The 17,868-nt window shown below is 53.4% G+C and overlaps 1 protein-coding gene across 1 annotated transcript in view; it reads right to left on the reverse strand.

Moving 5' to 3' along the window:
- Positions 1–8,898: 8,898 nt before the first annotated feature.
- Positions 8,899–17,868, reverse strand: part of Cux2 (cut like homeobox 2) — a 196,572-nt gene continuing 187,602 nt past the window's right edge. Inside the window, exons 18-23 of the mRNA XM_033762676.1 lie at positions 17,739–17,867; positions 17,319–17,478; positions 15,099–15,368; positions 12,854–13,042; positions 11,427–11,700; positions 8,899–11,166 (exon numbers count right to left, since the gene is read on the reverse strand). Coding sequence (XP_033618567.1) covers positions 10,365–11,166; positions 11,427–11,700; positions 12,854–13,042; positions 15,099–15,368; positions 17,319–17,478; positions 17,739–17,867 — 1,824 coding nt within the window. The 3' untranslated portion in view covers positions 8,899–10,364. The remainder of the gene's footprint in view (positions 11,167–11,426; positions 11,701–12,853; positions 13,043–15,098; positions 15,369–17,318; positions 17,479–17,738; position 17,868) is intronic.

The following is a 17,868-nucleotide window of genomic DNA, read 5'->3' on the forward strand; positions in this document are numbered from 1 at the left end:
CCCGACCTCTGCGCGGCCGTGTGGAGTCCGGAGCCTCCCGTCACCAGCCCCCGTTGTCCCCCGCTGCCACCCCGCCGACGCAGGGCCTCTATGCCTGACAGACCCCCGGACTCGGCGCCCTTTGCGCGGCTGCATGAGTGGTACGGGCAGGAGGTCCGCGCGCTCAGGGGCCAGTGGCTCGGGAGCCAGGCCAGCCCTGAAGTCACCACAGTCCCGTTCCCTAGGGACTCAAGCCCCAGCCACCCTGTGCCTGGCCCCAAAGCCCTGGTCTAGGGAATGGCGGTCAAGGCAGCCCCAAGGGCCCTGAGTGGCCTGGTTTCAGGGGATTTAAACTCTGAAAAGATGCTGATCCTGAGGGGGACCTTAGATCCATGTGGCTTCAAAGACCCAGCCCTGAGGAAACCATCATGTCTGATTCCACGGAGAACCTGGGCCTGGAGCCATCCAAGGAGCCTGATGGGCTGAGTCCCAGGTACCCCTGAAGGCCTCCTGCAGGCCACAGGCCTGAATCAGCCTGATTGGAGACTGTGGCTCAGGCCCAGCCATTCCTGCCAGGTCTTGGCCGTGGGTGGGGACAGTGCCCGGCCAATGACCTTGCCAGGCCTGCCTTTTTGCTCCTGCACCAGGCTGGCCTGCCCACTTCACACTTTTGGAAGCAGGTGGGTTGTGGGGACGGTGTCCCAGAGGCAGTGACTCTGCATGGGCACAAGTCTAGTGGAACAGCCAAGGAAGGACGGACTTTGCCCAGGCTGAGGGCCTTCTTGGGGCTCTTGGCCACTCCCTAGCCAGATCCTCTGTCACCTGTCCCTGCTTGGGGTGGGGCTCCTGGGAGCTTCGAGGCCCAGACTGACTGTGCAGGTTCACTGCTCAGGAGGGGCCCAGGTCCTGCTCCAGGGACAGAGAAGGTGGCTGAAGGACTATGTTGGGCTTCCCTCTCCTGCCAGCTACCCTTGTCATGCCCCAGGTGTCTCTGGAGAGACCAGGTTCCCTGTTTCCCACATGGGTTATCCTCTCACTCACCACAGTGCCCAACAATTCTTCAAGCAGGAAGATTCTCAGGGCGCTGGGACACTCCAGCCTTCCCTGGGTCATGTTTACAGTCCTCAGTTCCCCAAATGGGGACCCGGGGGACACCACCCCCACCTTGACTTTGCCCATGGCGATAACACATTCAGCTCTGGCCCCTTCTGTTTTTGGAAGACCAGGGGTTTCTGTCTGCAATCAAGCTTTCCCCAGCTCCCTGCTGGATCGGTGCGCTGGGGCTTGGCTGAGAATTTAATTTTAAGTATGTAGAGTGTGTCCCCCCACCCCACAAACGCCACAACAAAGCTGGGTGTTTTTGCTGCTTTAGTTACAGTTGGGAGGGACAGGACCAGCAGCCTCACTGGGCCAGGCCCCTGGTTGTGTCTTTGCCCAGCAGGCCCTGCTTTCTCCTCACAGAGGCTGCTAGGGTCTGGTACCCTCCCCCGTCCCTCTCCATCCTGTGGTGCAGCTCTTGACCAGGGGCTCTGACGTATGGGAGGCCCTGGCGAGCTCGGGGAGAGGCTCAAGGTAACATGTTGAGCTCAGTCTGGTGCAGGTTTACAGACTAAAGGTACTGTGGCCTCATCTCCTAGGGGTAGAGGCGGGAACGCTCCCCTCCTACCTGAACATATTGGGGTTGTGCCGCCTCTGCTGTTGGGTCCAGGAGAGTGGCAGCCTGGGAGGGGGATGCAAGGGCTAAAATAAACAAGTTTGTCAAGCAATGCCTGATTGTCTCCTGTCTCCTCCATTAAAACCCTTGCCAAGGTGGGCATGGTGGCACACACCATAATCCCAGCAGTCCAGGAGGCTGGCTAATCTGGTGACAGAATTGAGGGCAGTGACTGTGTGTGGTTCCTAGTGGTTGATGCTGCGCCACACATGTTCTTAGAACCTCAGGGCAGGTACTGGCCCCATTTTCTAGACGAGAAAACAGGCTCAGAGAGGTTATGCCATTTTCCCAGGCCACACAGCTGGAAAGCAGCAGAGCAGGAGTAAACTTCTGGGATTCCATGGAGAGCAGGCTCCAGGGGCAGGGGGGAAGATGGAGCATGGGGAGAAGGAGATTTGAAAGTCAACCGTGAGCCACACCTGTAATCCAAGCACAGGAGGCTGAGGCAGAAAGATCGTAGCAAGTCTGAGGCCAGCCTGGGTTACATAGTGCTAGCTGAGCCTGAACTACATGGCAAGACCCTGTATCCAAAAAAAAAAAGGAAAGAAAACTCAGCTCAGGGAATAGGGCGCTTACATGCTGAGTAATTTTTCCCATCTCATAGGACTGCAGCTCACGGGTGCTGGGGAAGTGACTTCCCAAACAGGCTGAGTCAGTGTTGGTGACCACAGTGGCCACAGGGCACGGGACACAGAATGGGGAGACACGAGGAGAGGCAACTCTGAGACAGGAGGTCACAGGAGTGCCCTCACCTACCAGTGTTTGCCCCAAGCTTGCTGGTGCTGGGCGTCTACCTGCCAACCTGTGCCCATGACCTCCTGACCTAGGGAGGGTGTTCGGGGCACACTGTGTGGTCAGAGAAATATTCTGAGGCCCTCGGGGCAGGGGGTGACACCCTCAACTCAGACCTGCCCACATCCATCCACCCTAAACGATTAGTCGTTTGATTTACAGGCACTGGCTAGACTTTAGGTGCCAAAGACTTTTGTCCTGTAAGATGTGAGTAGCAAGGTCTTCTTGCTTTTCAAGAGATTCAGTAAAGAGCTCTTGTTCTCTGGCAGGAAGTTCTGCCCGTGATTCCTGCAGCAGTGGCAGCCATCATATAGTCATGGAGCAGGCCACTGCTAAAACAATGCCACACCTGGGCTTGGCTCAGGCTTGAAAATGGCCTTGAACTGCTGCAGAGGATCTGGAACCTATCCTATGCCTTATTCTTTGGTGTAGTGATGTCCCTGTTTGAAGATGTGTGCAGGATGTTTTCGTTACTAAGATGCTTTATATTCTGAAGGGTGAACACCTATGTTCAGGACACCAAATCGCTATGTGGCCCTGCACCTTTCTGTGAGCCCTGCTTTCTGCTCAGAGCTGGTGCCAACTGCCCCTCCCTCAACCTCACCTCTTACCTCACGACTGCACATTCTGTGGAGGTGCAACCCGCCCCACTTTCCAGTCTCAGCAACCAAGCGGGGTGAAATCCACACAGCTCTAAACTCAGCTGTAGATTTTTGCATTTTTAAAGAAACTTTTTGGTACCGGGAATCAAACTCAGGACCTTGCACTTGTGAGGCAGGCGGTGGAACCACTGAGCTCAATGCCCGGCCCAATTTTTGCGTTTTTTTGATGAAGGCTTTTAAGCAGGTAGGTCCATGAGAAAATACGTGCAAATCATTTGCAATCTGGTAAGGGACTGGAATGTAGAAAATCTAGGGAACTCTAAAAAACAACCACAAAGCAACCCGATTTACGAATGGGCAAAGATAAACTCAGTGGATGGTGCACACCTATGATCCCAGCACTCTAGGAGGCTGACATGGGAAGACTCCCAAGTCTGAGGCCAGCCTGGGCAACTCAGCAACTTAGTGAGACCCTGTCTCAAAAAGGGGGTGGGCGGGGGAGTAGCTCAGAACAAAGCCCTATGGGAAAATCAGAAACAAGAAAAAACGGAGTTACCACCCCACAGCCCTTAGGGTGGCTGCCACGGCAACAGCAAAGTTGTGTCTGCAAGGGCGTGGAGAGACGCAGTGCACAGGGGCGGCCACTGTGGACAGCAGGCTGCCGGTCTTCACACAGTTCAAACTAGAGCTGGACAGTGCGGCTGGGACCCGGAGTGACCCACACACGCATGTTCACAGCAGTGCTGTTCACAACAGCCACAAAGTGGAAGCAGCGGTGGCCAGGAATGGGTACACAGAGGTCTGTACACAGGGGGCTGATGCAGGCCACATGTGGCTGTGCCTTCCAGATGAGTCCTGCGTGGTTCTCCGCAGTGAGACTGACAGAGAGAGAGGGAGAAGAGCGGGAGGGTGTTGCTGGGGCTGGGTGGGGCATGGTGCACACACCACTAGTCCCAGCACTCAGGAGGCTGAGGCAGGAGGACTGCCACAAGTTGGGAGGTCTTCCTGGGTTACACAGTGAGTTCAAGACTGACCTAAAATAGGCTCTGGCTCTAAAAAAACAAAAATAAATTTTAAAAAGATGGGGTGGGGAAGTTGTTCAGTGTATTCAAGATTGGCATCAACAGCCCTATCATCACCCCCTTTTCTCTTTTTTGAGACGGGGCCCCCCTAAGTTGCCTCAGCCTCGCATGTAGCTGGGATTACAGGTGTATGCCTGGCTTCACGCCTGCCCCTCTCAGCTCCCACGACTCTTCCCTGACTACGGCTATGGGAACAAGAGTTGGTCCCAAGATGCAAGCTGAGCGAATCAGGGTGCTCAGGGTTTTGAGCCGGGACACAGAGACTCCAATATCTGTGGGCACTGAACAGATGCCCTGGCTGGTGAGAAGCCGTTCTCGGACGGCCACAATGCCAGGTGGGAGAAAGAACTGCACGGGTGCAGAGACATCTGATCCTCCCCACAAGCGGTTCATAGTACTGTGTACTGTCATTGGGTTGTGATTTCTTTCAGACCAACAGTTCCTGGCTAAGAAGAGACACCCACAGTGTCTGTTCTGAGCTCTATTCTCACTCTCCTGCTTCACAAGGGCCCAAATCTGGTTTGCCCAGGGCACAGCAAATGCAGATTCCTGGCCCTGGCTCCAGGAATTCCGAAGCAGGGTCTGGGAAATCTTTTTTATGGGGGGAGGTACTACTGGGGTGTGAACCCAGGCCCTTCACACTGGGCTATATCCCCAGCCCCTTCCTTTACTTGGCACCATTTGTAGTAAGACAACCTACGCCAGCAGATTACACTCGGCCATTTTACAGATAAGGAAACAGTCTCATTCAAAGCCCTAGAATTCCCTGGTAGCTGAATTCAAATCAGCGCCAGGACGTGGACAAGGAAGGGCCACAGCCCACAAAAGACAAACTGTTACCTGGAGTACAAAGCACCTGGTCCAAGGTTACTCAGCTGCTGCCTTGTATATTTCCCTGCCTAGGGGTGGCTTCAACATCAGGGTACCTGTGAGAGCAGCCCAGTTTCCACAGCAGCAGAAACCTGGTGTCTTGGCCATGGGGTGCCGGACCTTTAGAATAATTTCACCCCAGTGATCCTGGATCCCCAAGTAAGGTTTGACCTTGTTCATTCACCAGGGATGAGAGGCTGAATGGGAGAAGCCAAACCAGGAGACAAGGGAGGTGGCGGGGGAGTAAGTAATCCCAGCACTTGGGAGGCTGAGGGAAGGCAACTGAAGTTCGAGTCCTGACTGGGCAACTTAGTGAGACCTTGTCTCAAAAAACAACAACAAAAAAACCCCAAGACAAAACACAAAAGAGCAGGTAGCTCAGCGGTACAGCGTCCTGGGTTCAGTTCCCCATGACCACAAACAACAGCCAAACAAACCAGGAGACAGGAGAGGGGCATTGTGGGAAGCTAGGGTACGGAGGCCTATGGGGTAGCCAACCACTGTCTTCAGGCTTGCTGTTTCCGTAGATAGAAACTTCTGCCTAAAAGTGCAATTCTGACCACAGCAAACCCCTGCCTCAGACCTCCCCTGACTCCCCAAGGCTCTCAGGAGAAAAGCCTGCTTCCTACATGGCCCGAGGGGCTTCCGTAGGGTTTATCTCTGTCCCGCCTACACTCCCCCCATGTTCCAGCCAACGCTGGGCTCTTCTCTCCTTACCTCTCCTTCGTAGTTGTGGTCCCTCGGGCTGAGGCAGAAGGTCAGGAAGTGGCAACCTGGATGGGGAGGTGGGCGTGATCTGTTCCTTACAAAGTTTTCAGGACACATGCGCAGAATGGTTCCTAAGGCCCTGGCTGCAGGGAGTCTGAGTGGGAACGCTAAATCTCGCGAGAACTGGAGTGAGTTTTTCTTTAGGGCTGCTTAGACCTGACCTCAGCCTGATGATGTGGGAGATACAGAAGGTCGATGCCATTGAGCTGAGGGTACTGTGTTCTCTTTTTCATAGGAGTCTGCTTTCACGCTGTAGTGTATCTTTTCTCCTATTTTTACTTGGCCCAAATTCGCTTTGCAGAGCATGTTGTTTTTGGGTTTTGGTTTTGGTTTTTTTTTTTTTGGTACTCAGGACCTTGTGCTTGTGAGGCAGGCGGCAGCACCACTGAGCTAAATCCCCGGCCCCGCAGAGCATGCTTCTTTTTCTACCGTTAAGAAATATAAAACCTTGCTACCTTTTGTGCTTGTTTTGTCCAAGGCAGTAAGAACCCAGAAACTACCTTTAGGAGACTCCAACACCCCAGAACTTGGTAACAGTGCCTGTCGGTCGTTCCCTCCCCTTGGAAACCTCCAAGGAAACCCTTGTATTCCCATCATCTGACCCGACCAAAGTGGGGAACACACCCCAGGTACTAAATAAATGCTGACCTGGCTGCAGCTCTCCCTTGCCTCCACCCAAATCTACCTCCTCATGGAAGGAATGGGGCCATCTCAACCACCCCCTCTTCCCTAGTCCACAGTTCACATTTCTGTGTTTCTCCTACAATTTTACATTCTTTCTTTTCTTTCTCCCTCTCCTCTTTCTTTCTCCTTCCTTCCTTTCTGTTCCGGAGATTGAACTTGGGACCTTGCAATTGTGAGGCAGGCAAGGGCACCACTGAGCTAAATCCCCAGCCCCTCTCCTGTAATTTTCACTCCAGGGCAAAGACAATGTCCACACCAGAGCTGGGGACTTAAAATGGTGTCTCAGACTCTCAGGTGGCTTTCGCATTCCAAATCCCACCCCTCCTTCCTTCCTTTTCTTGAGAAGGGTCTCATTATGTTGCCTCGGCTGCCCCAAACTCCGGGGCTCACGTGATCTTCCTGCCTCAACCTTAGTAGTAGCTGGGACCACAGACATGTGCTGTGTCCCTGCCGGGTTTCTGAAGAGCTGAGAACTGAGTTTCCCAAGGAATGGTCCCTTTGTAATTCAGATTTGACAGCCACTTTGGATCTTTACACAGGGTTGGTGAGGGAGGCCTTCCCAGCCTTCAGGTACAGCTGGGGATGTCATGGGTGTTTAGGCATCTGGACACCCTTCTTGCTGGCGTGACAGTCATAGCTTCCTAGGTGAGATGGGATGATTGCTTAATTCCCACAGCACAGATGTGTGGAAAGAAAGGGCAAGGGGAAGGTTTTCAGGCAAGAGGGATGCTTGTCTTGGGACACCATGTGGCTTTCGCTCACGAGTGAGTAATTTTCAGTGCCACTTCAGGCTCTCTGGGCATTATTGGTCACAGACACAGGACTGAAAGGCTCCAGGCCACTCATGGTGATGAGGAGTGGAGGTGGGGCTCTTGGGCACGCGGGTCAGCTGTGTGTTGCATGTTCTGTGCACTGGCTCTCACGCAGCACACGCGCCAAGCATCAGTCCTCAGAAGGATGCCACGACACCCCGTTTATGATCGACGAAGCTGAGGCCCAAATTACATTCCTGGGAAGAGGGAAGCTGGATTGGTGGTGGAAGTCACTTGATATTTTCCCATCCAGAGGCTGGGACTCAATGCTCCCATGTTCTGCAACTTACGAACTAGCTGGAGTCCAAAGTATAGTTGCCAGGCCAGGGATTTAGCTCAGTGGTTCTGCCGCCTGCCTCACAAGCGCAAGGACTGGAGTTCCATCCCCGGTACAAAAAAACAAAACAAAACAAAAAAAACAAAGTATAGTTGCCAACTGGATGCCATAGGGCCAAGCAGGTGGCTCAAGTGAGCAAGTTGTGGCCTGTGCCCAGGGCCCAGAGCCAGGGGAGTTGGAGTAAGGGCCAGGCCCCAGCAGCCCTGCAGCTTTAGTGCCATCCCCGGTGCCATCCCCAGCCGTACCTGGAGGCTGGGAAGGCCTCCCTCACCAACCCTGTGTAAAGGTCCAAAGTGGCTGTCCAATCTGAATCACAAAGGGACCATTCCTAGGAAGAGGCCATTCTGCAGCTGGCTGTTGTCACATTTGAACATGACCTGCTGTGTGGCTAGGTTTTAGGGCTTTAAAGAGAAGCCCGTAATTTTTTCTGAGACATAATCTTGCTAAATTTCCCAGGGCAACTGATGTTCCTACCCCAGCCTCCCCCAAAAGCTTGGATCACAGCTGTATGCCAGAAAGTAGTTTCTAAAAATACCACTTTGTGGAATACCTCTGAAGGCCAGATGAGACCCCCAGTTTGCACCCCCATCTCCAGAACAAAGAAGCAGGACACCCAGAATTATTATACAATTCTATATTTAGCGACTCGTTTACAGAATGTGTTCCTTTTTTTAAAATTTTAAACAAAGTTCATCAATCTCTCATAGAAACAGTTTTGTGGATTTTTTTTTTTTAACCGTTGCAGGACGTGAACCAGACAAAGGTGTTCACAGGTCCTCCAGCTTTAAGTACAACAGGATTTCTGTGTTCAAAAGACTAGACTAAGTGCTTGATCAAATCCCGTCACACTAAAGCCAAAGTGAGTTCTCGAAGAATCGGAGTTTGTGTGGAAGCCTGGATTTCAACACTGTTGGTTTCACGAGTAAAAAGTGATGTGTTTCCCCCATGGGTGTCTAATTGCAACAGGGTGTGAGTGGCTGAAAGGAGATGTTTCGTTTGTTCCAGACTGGGCTACTCTGAAAATTGGTCACTGTTTCTTATTGTCACAATATAAAAATACCTTCATCTGGATAAAAACGTCTACAGTGGAAAACTCTTCAATGCATAGCCTGGGTGTATGGGAAAGGAGGTCCCTCCTTCGGGGATGTCGACTGTTTGGTGTGGAGCCTGCAGCCTGGCTGCGTGCGTGAGAGTTGAGATTTCTGGAATGGTCCCTTGCGGGTCACGGGGTTTTGCCTGTGTGGTTCCAAATGTTTATGGCATCCACCTCACTCCAGCCCTCACGCCCCGACACATTATGGTCACCTTTTCATTTTCATTCTGGGGTGCCACCCAATTCAGCCTTCCCACAGAATTTGAGAAAAGAAGTAAAAACAAGAGTGATCCAACAACCAATATGGTGCCTCTTCCACCCAAATGGGGTCCTCTCTCCCTAGAAGCTCTGTCGAAGATGCTGGAGGAGGTGCCCGCAGACTGGGGAGTTGAGTCTCTGCTCCCGGAAGGCCATGTTGGACAGGAGGGACAGTGGATGTGCAGTGATGAACTTGGCCTTGCAGACTTTCACGTAGACTTGGGAGTTGCAGACGCCTTCCGGTGATAGAACCAAGGTCAAACTTAAGACGAAGATGGCAAAAGAGGAGTCGGGGTCTCTAGTTTGATGAGTCTGCTTTTTAGTGCAGGTGGCTGACCTTCAGTGCTTGTGGGGTGACCAACACTGTCACTTTCTGTAAACAGGGAAGATGGCAGCTGCAGTCTTCTCTGGAATGCCCATGCTCATCCCAGTGGGGAAACTTCCCAGGGTGGCCATGACTCGGGTTGGGAAATGGGGTCACTCTGGCCCCAGCATCACTCTGACGTGTCCCCACACTTGGCTTTCCTAGGTCTTGACTGCAGAAGGACAAGATGGATGTGTGACCTCCGTGCCCGCAGCTCTGTGACTCGGGGAGTGTGAGCAGTTGGTGTTGTATCGTGCTGCATCTTCTATGGGACGGCCAGGCCACGTCTCTGCAACGCTGACCAGAGCGCAGGACAGTCTGGGTTACCAAGGTTGCAGACGGACCACCAGAGTGGAACACATCCTCAACGGTATGGAGGTTTTATTTAGAGTCTTTTGGACTTTCTCTTTTCGGCACAGTTTCTGGAAGAGCAGTAGCAATGCACTGTGTCTCACAGACAGGTGTGGGGAAAATACCGTGGTTCAAAGGTATCTAAATTTGGTCAGTCTTAGAGTGTTTTATGATGGCTTTGAACAATTATCTTCTTTTAATCTCATCTAGTGGCAAAAAAAAAAAAAGGACACAACTTCAGTGTATACTTTGCAACAGTTGTGACAGCATCCTGATTTCATAACTCTGTAATATCAAAACAGCATTGGCTGGGAATAAATTCCAAAGGATCCTTTATTAAAATATCTAAAAGAGGTCTATAAATATTTCTTTATTTTTCTAAAAGAGTTTGGAGTTTTGGGGAGAAAACGTGGTGCCATTTTGCTCCTGCCTCCTGAAGAGGAGGGCAGGATTCCTGGGCCCCTGGGCAGGGGGTGCCAAAGGAAGGGCAATGCATCTGCCTCACCTGCGCCCTCACAACTTCATAGCACTAGGGTTACAACAGAAAACGTAAACGGCATAACACCGCTGTCCACATTCGGACAGGGCGCTCTGTCCAGGAGAGTGAAGGGCAGGGGGAGGGTGGCCGCAGGGTGCGCCCTGGCCCCTCACCCCACCCTCAGAACTCCCACTCCAGGGCCTCCTCCCGGTTGGCGGCCCTCTCCAGTCGGTAGATGATGCTGTTCAGGTTGGCCATCTTCTCGTGCCGCCGCTGCAGATTGGGGTTCACCTTGGCGCTGGGGTGCAAGGCCCCGGCCGTGTCAGCAGTGGGGCTGGCACTGGGCACTTTGGCAGGGGGTGCGCCGGGCAGGGATGGGGAGATGGGAGCCGAGGAAGAGGGGACAGGTGACACAGACATAAGGAGGCCGGGTGAAGACGCTGCAGAGGGTGAGTTCAGAGTCACCTCCAGGCTGCAGCGCGAGGGCTCCGAGGCCGACTTAAAACTTAGAGGGTCCGAGTACAGCCGCTCCCTGGCCTCGTTTTCCTGGGAGGGCTGAAGCAAGGTGCAGTCTAGGGTGGCCCCCCCTTGAAGGAGGGGCCCTGTGGCCACCTCTGGGAGCTCTTCACTACTTGGGAGGCCAGGATGCTCCTCTTTGGGAGGCCCGTGGCCTTTGTCCGGCTCCCCTAAGTCCAGGGGTCGGCCGGCCACTTCCTCCTCCACATCCTCCTCAGTCCGTTCCTGCTTGATCTGCATGTGGACCCTGTCCGGGGCAGCCAGGGCTGGGCCGCCGTCTTCACAGCCCTCCTGTAGCTCCAGCTCCTTTACAGCAGGTTTCTGGTCCTCAGCCTCTGAGTTCGGGCTCTGTGGGGTGGGGTCTGGGTGGGAGTGGCCTGGCGGCAGGACACCGGGACCCCCACTGGGGTCGAGGTCTGGCTCGTCCTGGGTTCCCTCCACCAACATCTCCCGGCGCATCCGGGACCTGGGGCAAAGATGGTGGTGAGTCTAGGGTTGGACAGGGGACCCCACAGACCCTGGACTCAGTCTCTGTGGTTGGCAACGACTGTACCCCCCACCCCATATGGGGGCCTACCGTGGGCTATGTGCAGAGCAGTTTACATAAATGCGTTTGTCCGTCAAACCCTTGGTATAAGTCTGTGAAATGGACTGAGGGTCCCTGGTGGCCCTGGGTGGGGTCGGGTCTTGGAGGTGGGTGCCCGGCCGCAGGTCCCCTGTGCCCACCTGTAGTTGTGGAACCAGTTGATAACCGTGTTGGTCTTGAGGTTGAGCTGGAAGGACAGCAGCTCGATGGTCTGCTGCGAGGGGTAGGGCTCCAGCTGGTAGGCCTTCCGCAGTGCCTCCTTCTCCTCGGGTGCCAGGACCACGCGGGGCTTCTTGATCTGCAGGAGGCTCAGGTCCTGCGGCTGCAGGCCGGGGCTGGGGCACTCGGAGCGCGCAGCGGGGGACTCACTGTCGGAGCCGGTGCTGATCAGGCCATAGCGGCGCTTCAGGTAGGCTGTGCCGGGAGGGAGCGGCCGGGAGGGGCCGTTGGCACCTGCACCAGGTCCCCGGGCGCAGCAGGAGCCCAAGTGGGCGCTCCCGTGGCCACGCCGACCTTCATTCGTTGCCCACATCCTCCCAGCCCCTCCACCTGCAGCTCTGAGCACCGACAACCTGCCTGGAGGGTCTGGCGGGGCACCTCGCCTGTGGGTCTATGGCATCCTCTTGGCTGTCAGGGGTGCCCTGGGCCCCACAGCAGTCTTTGGCGGGGAGAGGGATCATGGCATTAAGTGAACCCATTTACTGTATGATACATCTTCACCCCAAACCATTGAAATTTGGGGGGGAAAACGTACTGCTATGGGTTGGACCTGGACTGTCCTCCTAAAGCCCAGGGGGTTTTCTGAGACAGGGTCTTGCTATAGCACGCGCTGGCCTTGTACTCAAGATTTTCCTGCCTCAGACTCCCCACTGCTAAGATTCTGGGTGTGTACTGCCATAGCCCGCTAAATCCAGGTGCGTTAAAGGCTGGGTTGCTGATGAGGCACTACTGGCAGGTGTGGAAATTTTAAGGGGGAATCTTCAGGGGACACCCGAGGGGAGCATGGGGCTCTGGTCGTTTCCTTGCCTACTGGCTGGTCAGCGCTTCCTTACTGTGTTGGGTAGAGTGTGGGTAATGTGCAGAGGGGTGACTGTATCACGGAGCTGAGGCAGAGGAGAGAAGCACCGAGTGAGCGTCTGGCAAAGTACGAAGATGAGGGTGGCAAAAGATCATGGAGCAGCAGCTCGGTGTGGTGGCGCACGCCTGGAATCCCAGCACTCTGGGAGGCTGAGGCAGGAAGATCACCAAGTTCAAGGCCAGCCTGGGCAATCAGTGACTAAGACCTTGTCTCAAAATTAAAAATTTTAAAAAGGCTGGGAATGTTGCTCAGTGCAAAGGCCCTGGGTTCAATTTCCCTAAAAGACTGTGGAGCAGCCATGGTACATGAAAAGATCCGAAGAGACGGGGCAATGGACTTTCAAGGCAGATGCACCGACTTTAATTTTGCTCAGTTCCATTGTTCTTTGGGATTGCTTGTTCATGCGCTCTCATGCCAGGCCGAGACTGACCCAAGGGGAAACTCGGAGGCCAGCCCAGAGGCCAGCGCTGGGCCCTATCCAGCTCTTACCTTTCTTCTCCAGCTTCTTCATGTCCCTCAGCTTCTCCACGTTATGGGGGTCGCTGAGCCACAGCTGCATTCGGACAAAGGGCTCCCGCCCCTTCAGGCTCAGCTTGTGCCAGGGTTTGGGCCGGGACAGCAGGTCGGACACGGAGCCTTGTGTCAGGCCCAGGATGCTCTCCCCAAACAGCCGCTGCCCTGAGGATGTGGGACAGGGAGCAGCCTGTTACCCCAGGCTGGGCAGAGAAACTGCTCCCCAGGGACAAGGGACAGGCCAGAGATGCAGGATGGAGCCGTGGTGCTCTACTAACTCAGAAGGGAGGGCCGAGGATGTGGGGGCCTGCACCCAACGGGAACCTCATGGGGGCGCCTTTTGAGAAAGCGATTTGGGGTAGGACAGACAGCAACTGACAAAAATGCTCCTTCAATTTAAGAGGTTCTTCACTCCGAGGGGCCTCTGAAGCCTGCAAGCTTCATGCATAAATACTCATTATCTTGTAAGATGACATCTAACAGATTTTATCAAAATTTTATTTTATTTTGGTTTTTTGAGACAGGGTCTCACTATGTAGTTGAGACTGACCTGGAACTCACTATGTAGCCCAGGCTGGTCTGGAACTCACAGAGATCCTCCTGCCTCAGCCTCCCTAGTTCTGGGATTATAGGTGTGCACCACCACTCCTGGTTTCAAAATTTTAAATATATACATCCTCAGATGCAGCAATTCCACTGCCTGCGCTTGATCCTAAAGCAACGCTTGCCCAAGGGTACAAAGATGTGCACAGACGTTTGTTCTTTTTTTTTTTGGTCCTGGGGATTGAACTCAGGTCCTCGCGCTTGCAAGGCAGACAGTGGCACCACTGAGCTAAATCCCTGGCCCTCCTAAATAGATCTTTAAAGGCAGCAAGAAACTGAAAACAACAAAAATCCCTAGCATTTGGGTAAAAAAGTATGGCATATGTATAGCTGGAAAAAAATTATGAGTGACAGAATCATTACAATGTGGAAGGGCATCAACAAAAGTGTTCATTCTTTCCAAAGCAAGATATGTATATCATTTCATCTATTGAGAAAAAAGAAGAGGAGTTAGGTGAATATACATTCTCATTTGTGTTCAGAAAGTGTCAAGGATACAGGAAGACTGGATGTGACTAAGATGGCTGGGGGATTTATTTACTTGCTTTGTAAAATTCCCTGTAGTGTGTGGGATGGAACCCAGGGCCTGGTACATCTTAGGCTACATCCCCAGCCTACATTTATTTACAACTTATTTTTTCTGTACTTTTTTTTGGCGGGGGGGTACCAGAGATTGAACTCGGGACCTTGCACTTGCAAAGCAGGAGGTGGAACCACTGAACTAAATCCCTGGCCCTGTTTGGGTTTTTTGTTTTGTTTTATTTTTTCTGTACTTTTTTTTGGCGGGGGGGTACCAGAGATTGAACTCGGGACCTTGCACTTGCAAAGCAGGAGGTGGAACCACTGAACTAAATCCCTGGCCCTGTTTGGGTTTTTTTTGTTTTGTTTTGTTTTGTTTTGTTTTTTGAGACAGGGTCTCACTATGTAGTTGAGACTGACCTGGAACTCACTATGTAGCCCAGGCTGGTCAAGAACTCACAGTGATCCTCCTGCCTCAGTCTCCCGAGTGCTGGGATTACAGGCATACGCCACCATGCCCGGCTGGTACTTTTTTATTAAAAACATTTTTTTCTTTTGTACCGGGGATCAAACTCAGGACCTTGCACTTTCGAGGCAGGCGCAGCACTGTTGAGCTAAACCCTTGGCTCTATTTTTAAATTTTATGTTTGTTTATTTAATATAGTGTCTCACTGTGTATTTCAGGCTGGGCTTGAACTTGAGGTGATCCTCCTGCCTCAGCCTTCTGAGTGCTGGGATTGCAGGCATGCACCACCATGCCCAGTGAACATGTCTTATTTTTATAACAGAAATTATAGGGAAAATTGAGGGTTTGCATGCCTCCCTTTGAGAGAGGGGCCTAACCTGCATCTGTAGAGAAATTTGTAACTGCAAAAAAGAGCCCTACAGTAGCAGATTTCTCTGCGTGTCCCCATAGGACAAGTATTTTAGCACTGGGGTTTTGAGAGCTGTGGAATGAGAAGTCCAGTTAATGTCAGACCCACCTTCACCTCCCTTCTGTCCTATTACAGGGACCAAGGTCAGGGTCAGAGTCACAGGCCTCACACAGATCCGGGAGGCAGGGCAGGAGGCAGTGTGCCTGGTGCCCACCAGCTCGTACCTAGGTTGTTGTCTGTGAGGACCTCCTTGACCCTCTTGGTGATGGAGTAGGTGTCCAGCTCTGGGGACATGGCCACAATCTCCTGGATGCCCCCTGTGGCCTGGCTGCCTGAGTATATCTTCCCGCCCAGCGTGGAGCCAGAACGGCCCTCTGGCTGCTGGTTCTCCTTGCTGCTCTCCAGCGTCAGGCTCAGGGGCTCCTGGGAGTTCTTCTCAGGCTCTGAGGGGCTTGGGGGTGGTGAAGGCGAGGACCTGGGCTCCGTGGGACTGGCTGTGGGCAACACAGAGAGGGAAAAAGTGGTCAGCACCATCTGGCAGGGGTGCACATTGTGGGCAGACAGCTAGTTAGAGCCAAGAGTTGGCATCATTCTGCCACTGCCACGGTGTCCACGAACTGCTTCTTAGCCACAAAGAGGGGCCAGCCACCTTCCTTTTTTTTTTGGGTACTGGGGATCGAACTTGGGACCTTGTGCTTGCAAGGCAGGTGCCGGAACCACTGAGCTAAATCCCCAGCCCAAGGGACAGCCATTTTCAGTAGCACTCCTGGCGGATGCCACCTGACCACTCATCACAAGAAACAGTAACCATCTGTGCTTTCTGATGTGACACATCCAAGAGGACAGTGTCACAGGCCCCGACTTCAATCCCCAGAGCTGTGGGAAGTGAAAAAGAAGTCAAAATTGGGAAACAGAGAGAGATAGAAGGATGGTCCAGATTTTAAAATAGAAAGTGGATGCTAGTGATTCTGAATCTGATCCTGGAAAGGGAAAAAGTTATAGATATATAATTTCTTATAACTTATACTTATATACATGTGATGAGGATGGCTATAGATGGTAGGTTGTGTAGCACCGTTAAATCATGGCACATTTCTGTGTTTCTTGGGAAATACCAACGGCCTTTATATCCTTAGGTTCCATATCCAGAGACTCAACCAACCACTGATCAATTTTAAAGAACTGTGTCAGTTGGGTGTGGTGGTGCACGCCTGTAATCCTAGCACTCAGGAAGGAGGCTGAGGCAGGAAGGCTGCCAGCCTGCACTACACAGTGAGTTCAAAGTCAGCCTGGGCTACCTAGCTAGATGCTGTCTCAAAAAAAAACCAAACAAACAAACAACAACAACCACCACCACCAACAACAAAATCATGTCTATACTGGAGAGGTTCAGACCTTTTTCTTATCACCATCCCCTAAAGGATACAGTACAGCAACTATTTACATAGCATTTACCTTGTATGAGGAGTTATGAGTCACCGGGAGGTGATCTACAGTAACAAGAGGAGGGGCCAGTTCACAGGAAGCAGGACAGTGTATTTATTACAGGGGGCTCGAGCATTGGTGTCCCTGCAACCAGCATCTCATAGAACCCGAGGGAAGCTGCACTTTGCTGAGCACTAGGGGTGAAGGGACCCAACGTGGCCAGCGTGGCCAGCCAGTTCCTCAGTGCGGCAAAAGGAGCAGGAGGTGAATATGGGTGTGGTGAACAGGGAGTTTGTTGTTCTGATTTTACTCTTCAGTCCAATGAAAAGTTAAACAACAAAAAAGTTGGCGATGATCTTTAAGATCAACCAATGGAAATTAACTAAGTAAAATACGGCAAAGCCCTGCCGGCCCTTCCCCGCCTCCAGGCGGAACAGCCTTCTGTCACACAGGCTTGCAGACTAAGACAACAAAGGTGTGCTCTTGTCCAAAGGTGTCACACTGTCACCTGAGACTTGGGGCTTTTGTCCCTTAACATTAGCTTTCTTGCCTGCAATTCTGTTACTACATACCCTGCCAAGCTGGGCTTATTCTGTGAATCTAAAACATGGTTTTGTCCCATGGACTGGCTCCCATCCCACCTCACAGGTCGGGAAACTGGGGCTAGGCGCAGGCCCCGGGCTCTGGGACTTTCCCATCCCAGTCTCGGCAGCCAGGTCAGGTGGCCTCTCCTGTAGTCAGGTGGCTTCACCCCAGCACGGGGCCTGGCTGGGCCCTCACCAGGGCACCCACAGAACTGGCTGCCGCTCATCAGGGCAGGAGAGAGCTTGCCCCTGGCCTCCCACAACTCCCTCCAGTTCTGCCACTTTGGGCAGCTTTCTGGATCTCAGTTTCCTCAGCCCTGCAAAGCTCAGACTCCTCCCTCCCCTGCTCTTGAGGGACACGCATGTGGCGCACGGCCAGACACAGCGCCACCGCCTGGCGCGGGGGTCTCCTAAGTCGCGGGCGGCCGCACTCACCCTGGGAGGCGCTGGGCTGCTGGCCCACGACCTGGCCGAGCTGGTCAGAGAGCCACAGCTGCATGCGGATGAAGGGCTCCCGCCCCTTCTGCGTCAGCTTGCTCCATGGCTTCGGCCGGGACAGCATGTCGCTCACGCTGCCCTGCGACAGGCCCAGCACCTGGGATGGCGGGACAGGCAGGGTAGGCGAGCAGGTCCCTCGGGCCTCAGGAGCCTGCCGGGTGCTGCGCCGCGTCCCCAACCCCAGTGGCCTGCCTGACAGCGGGGAGCCCCTCAGGAAACTGTTCTCCGCTGTGGGCAAACGTGACGTTCTGATAAATGGGAGCTGAAAGCTGGGCACAGTGGCACACGCCTGGGCAGGAGGATCACGAGTTCGAGCCCACACGCGCAGTGCTGCAGCCGTCGGGCCCCGCTGCCCACCTTCTCGCCGAAGATGCGCTGGCAGATGCCGTTCTTGGCCAGCTTCTCCTTGACCTGGCGCGTGAGCTCCAGCGTGTCCACCTCGCGGTACATGTACAGCTCGTACTGCTCGGGCGTGAGCGGCGGCACG

Source organism: Fukomys damarensis, unplaced genomic scaffold (assembly GCF_012274545.1).
Source record: "Fukomys damarensis isolate Sample0158 unplaced genomic scaffold, DMR_v1.0_HiC HiC_scaffold_12, whole genome shotgun sequence".
Classification (NCBI taxonomy): Eukaryota; Metazoa; Chordata; class Mammalia; order Rodentia; family Bathyergidae; genus Fukomys; species Fukomys damarensis.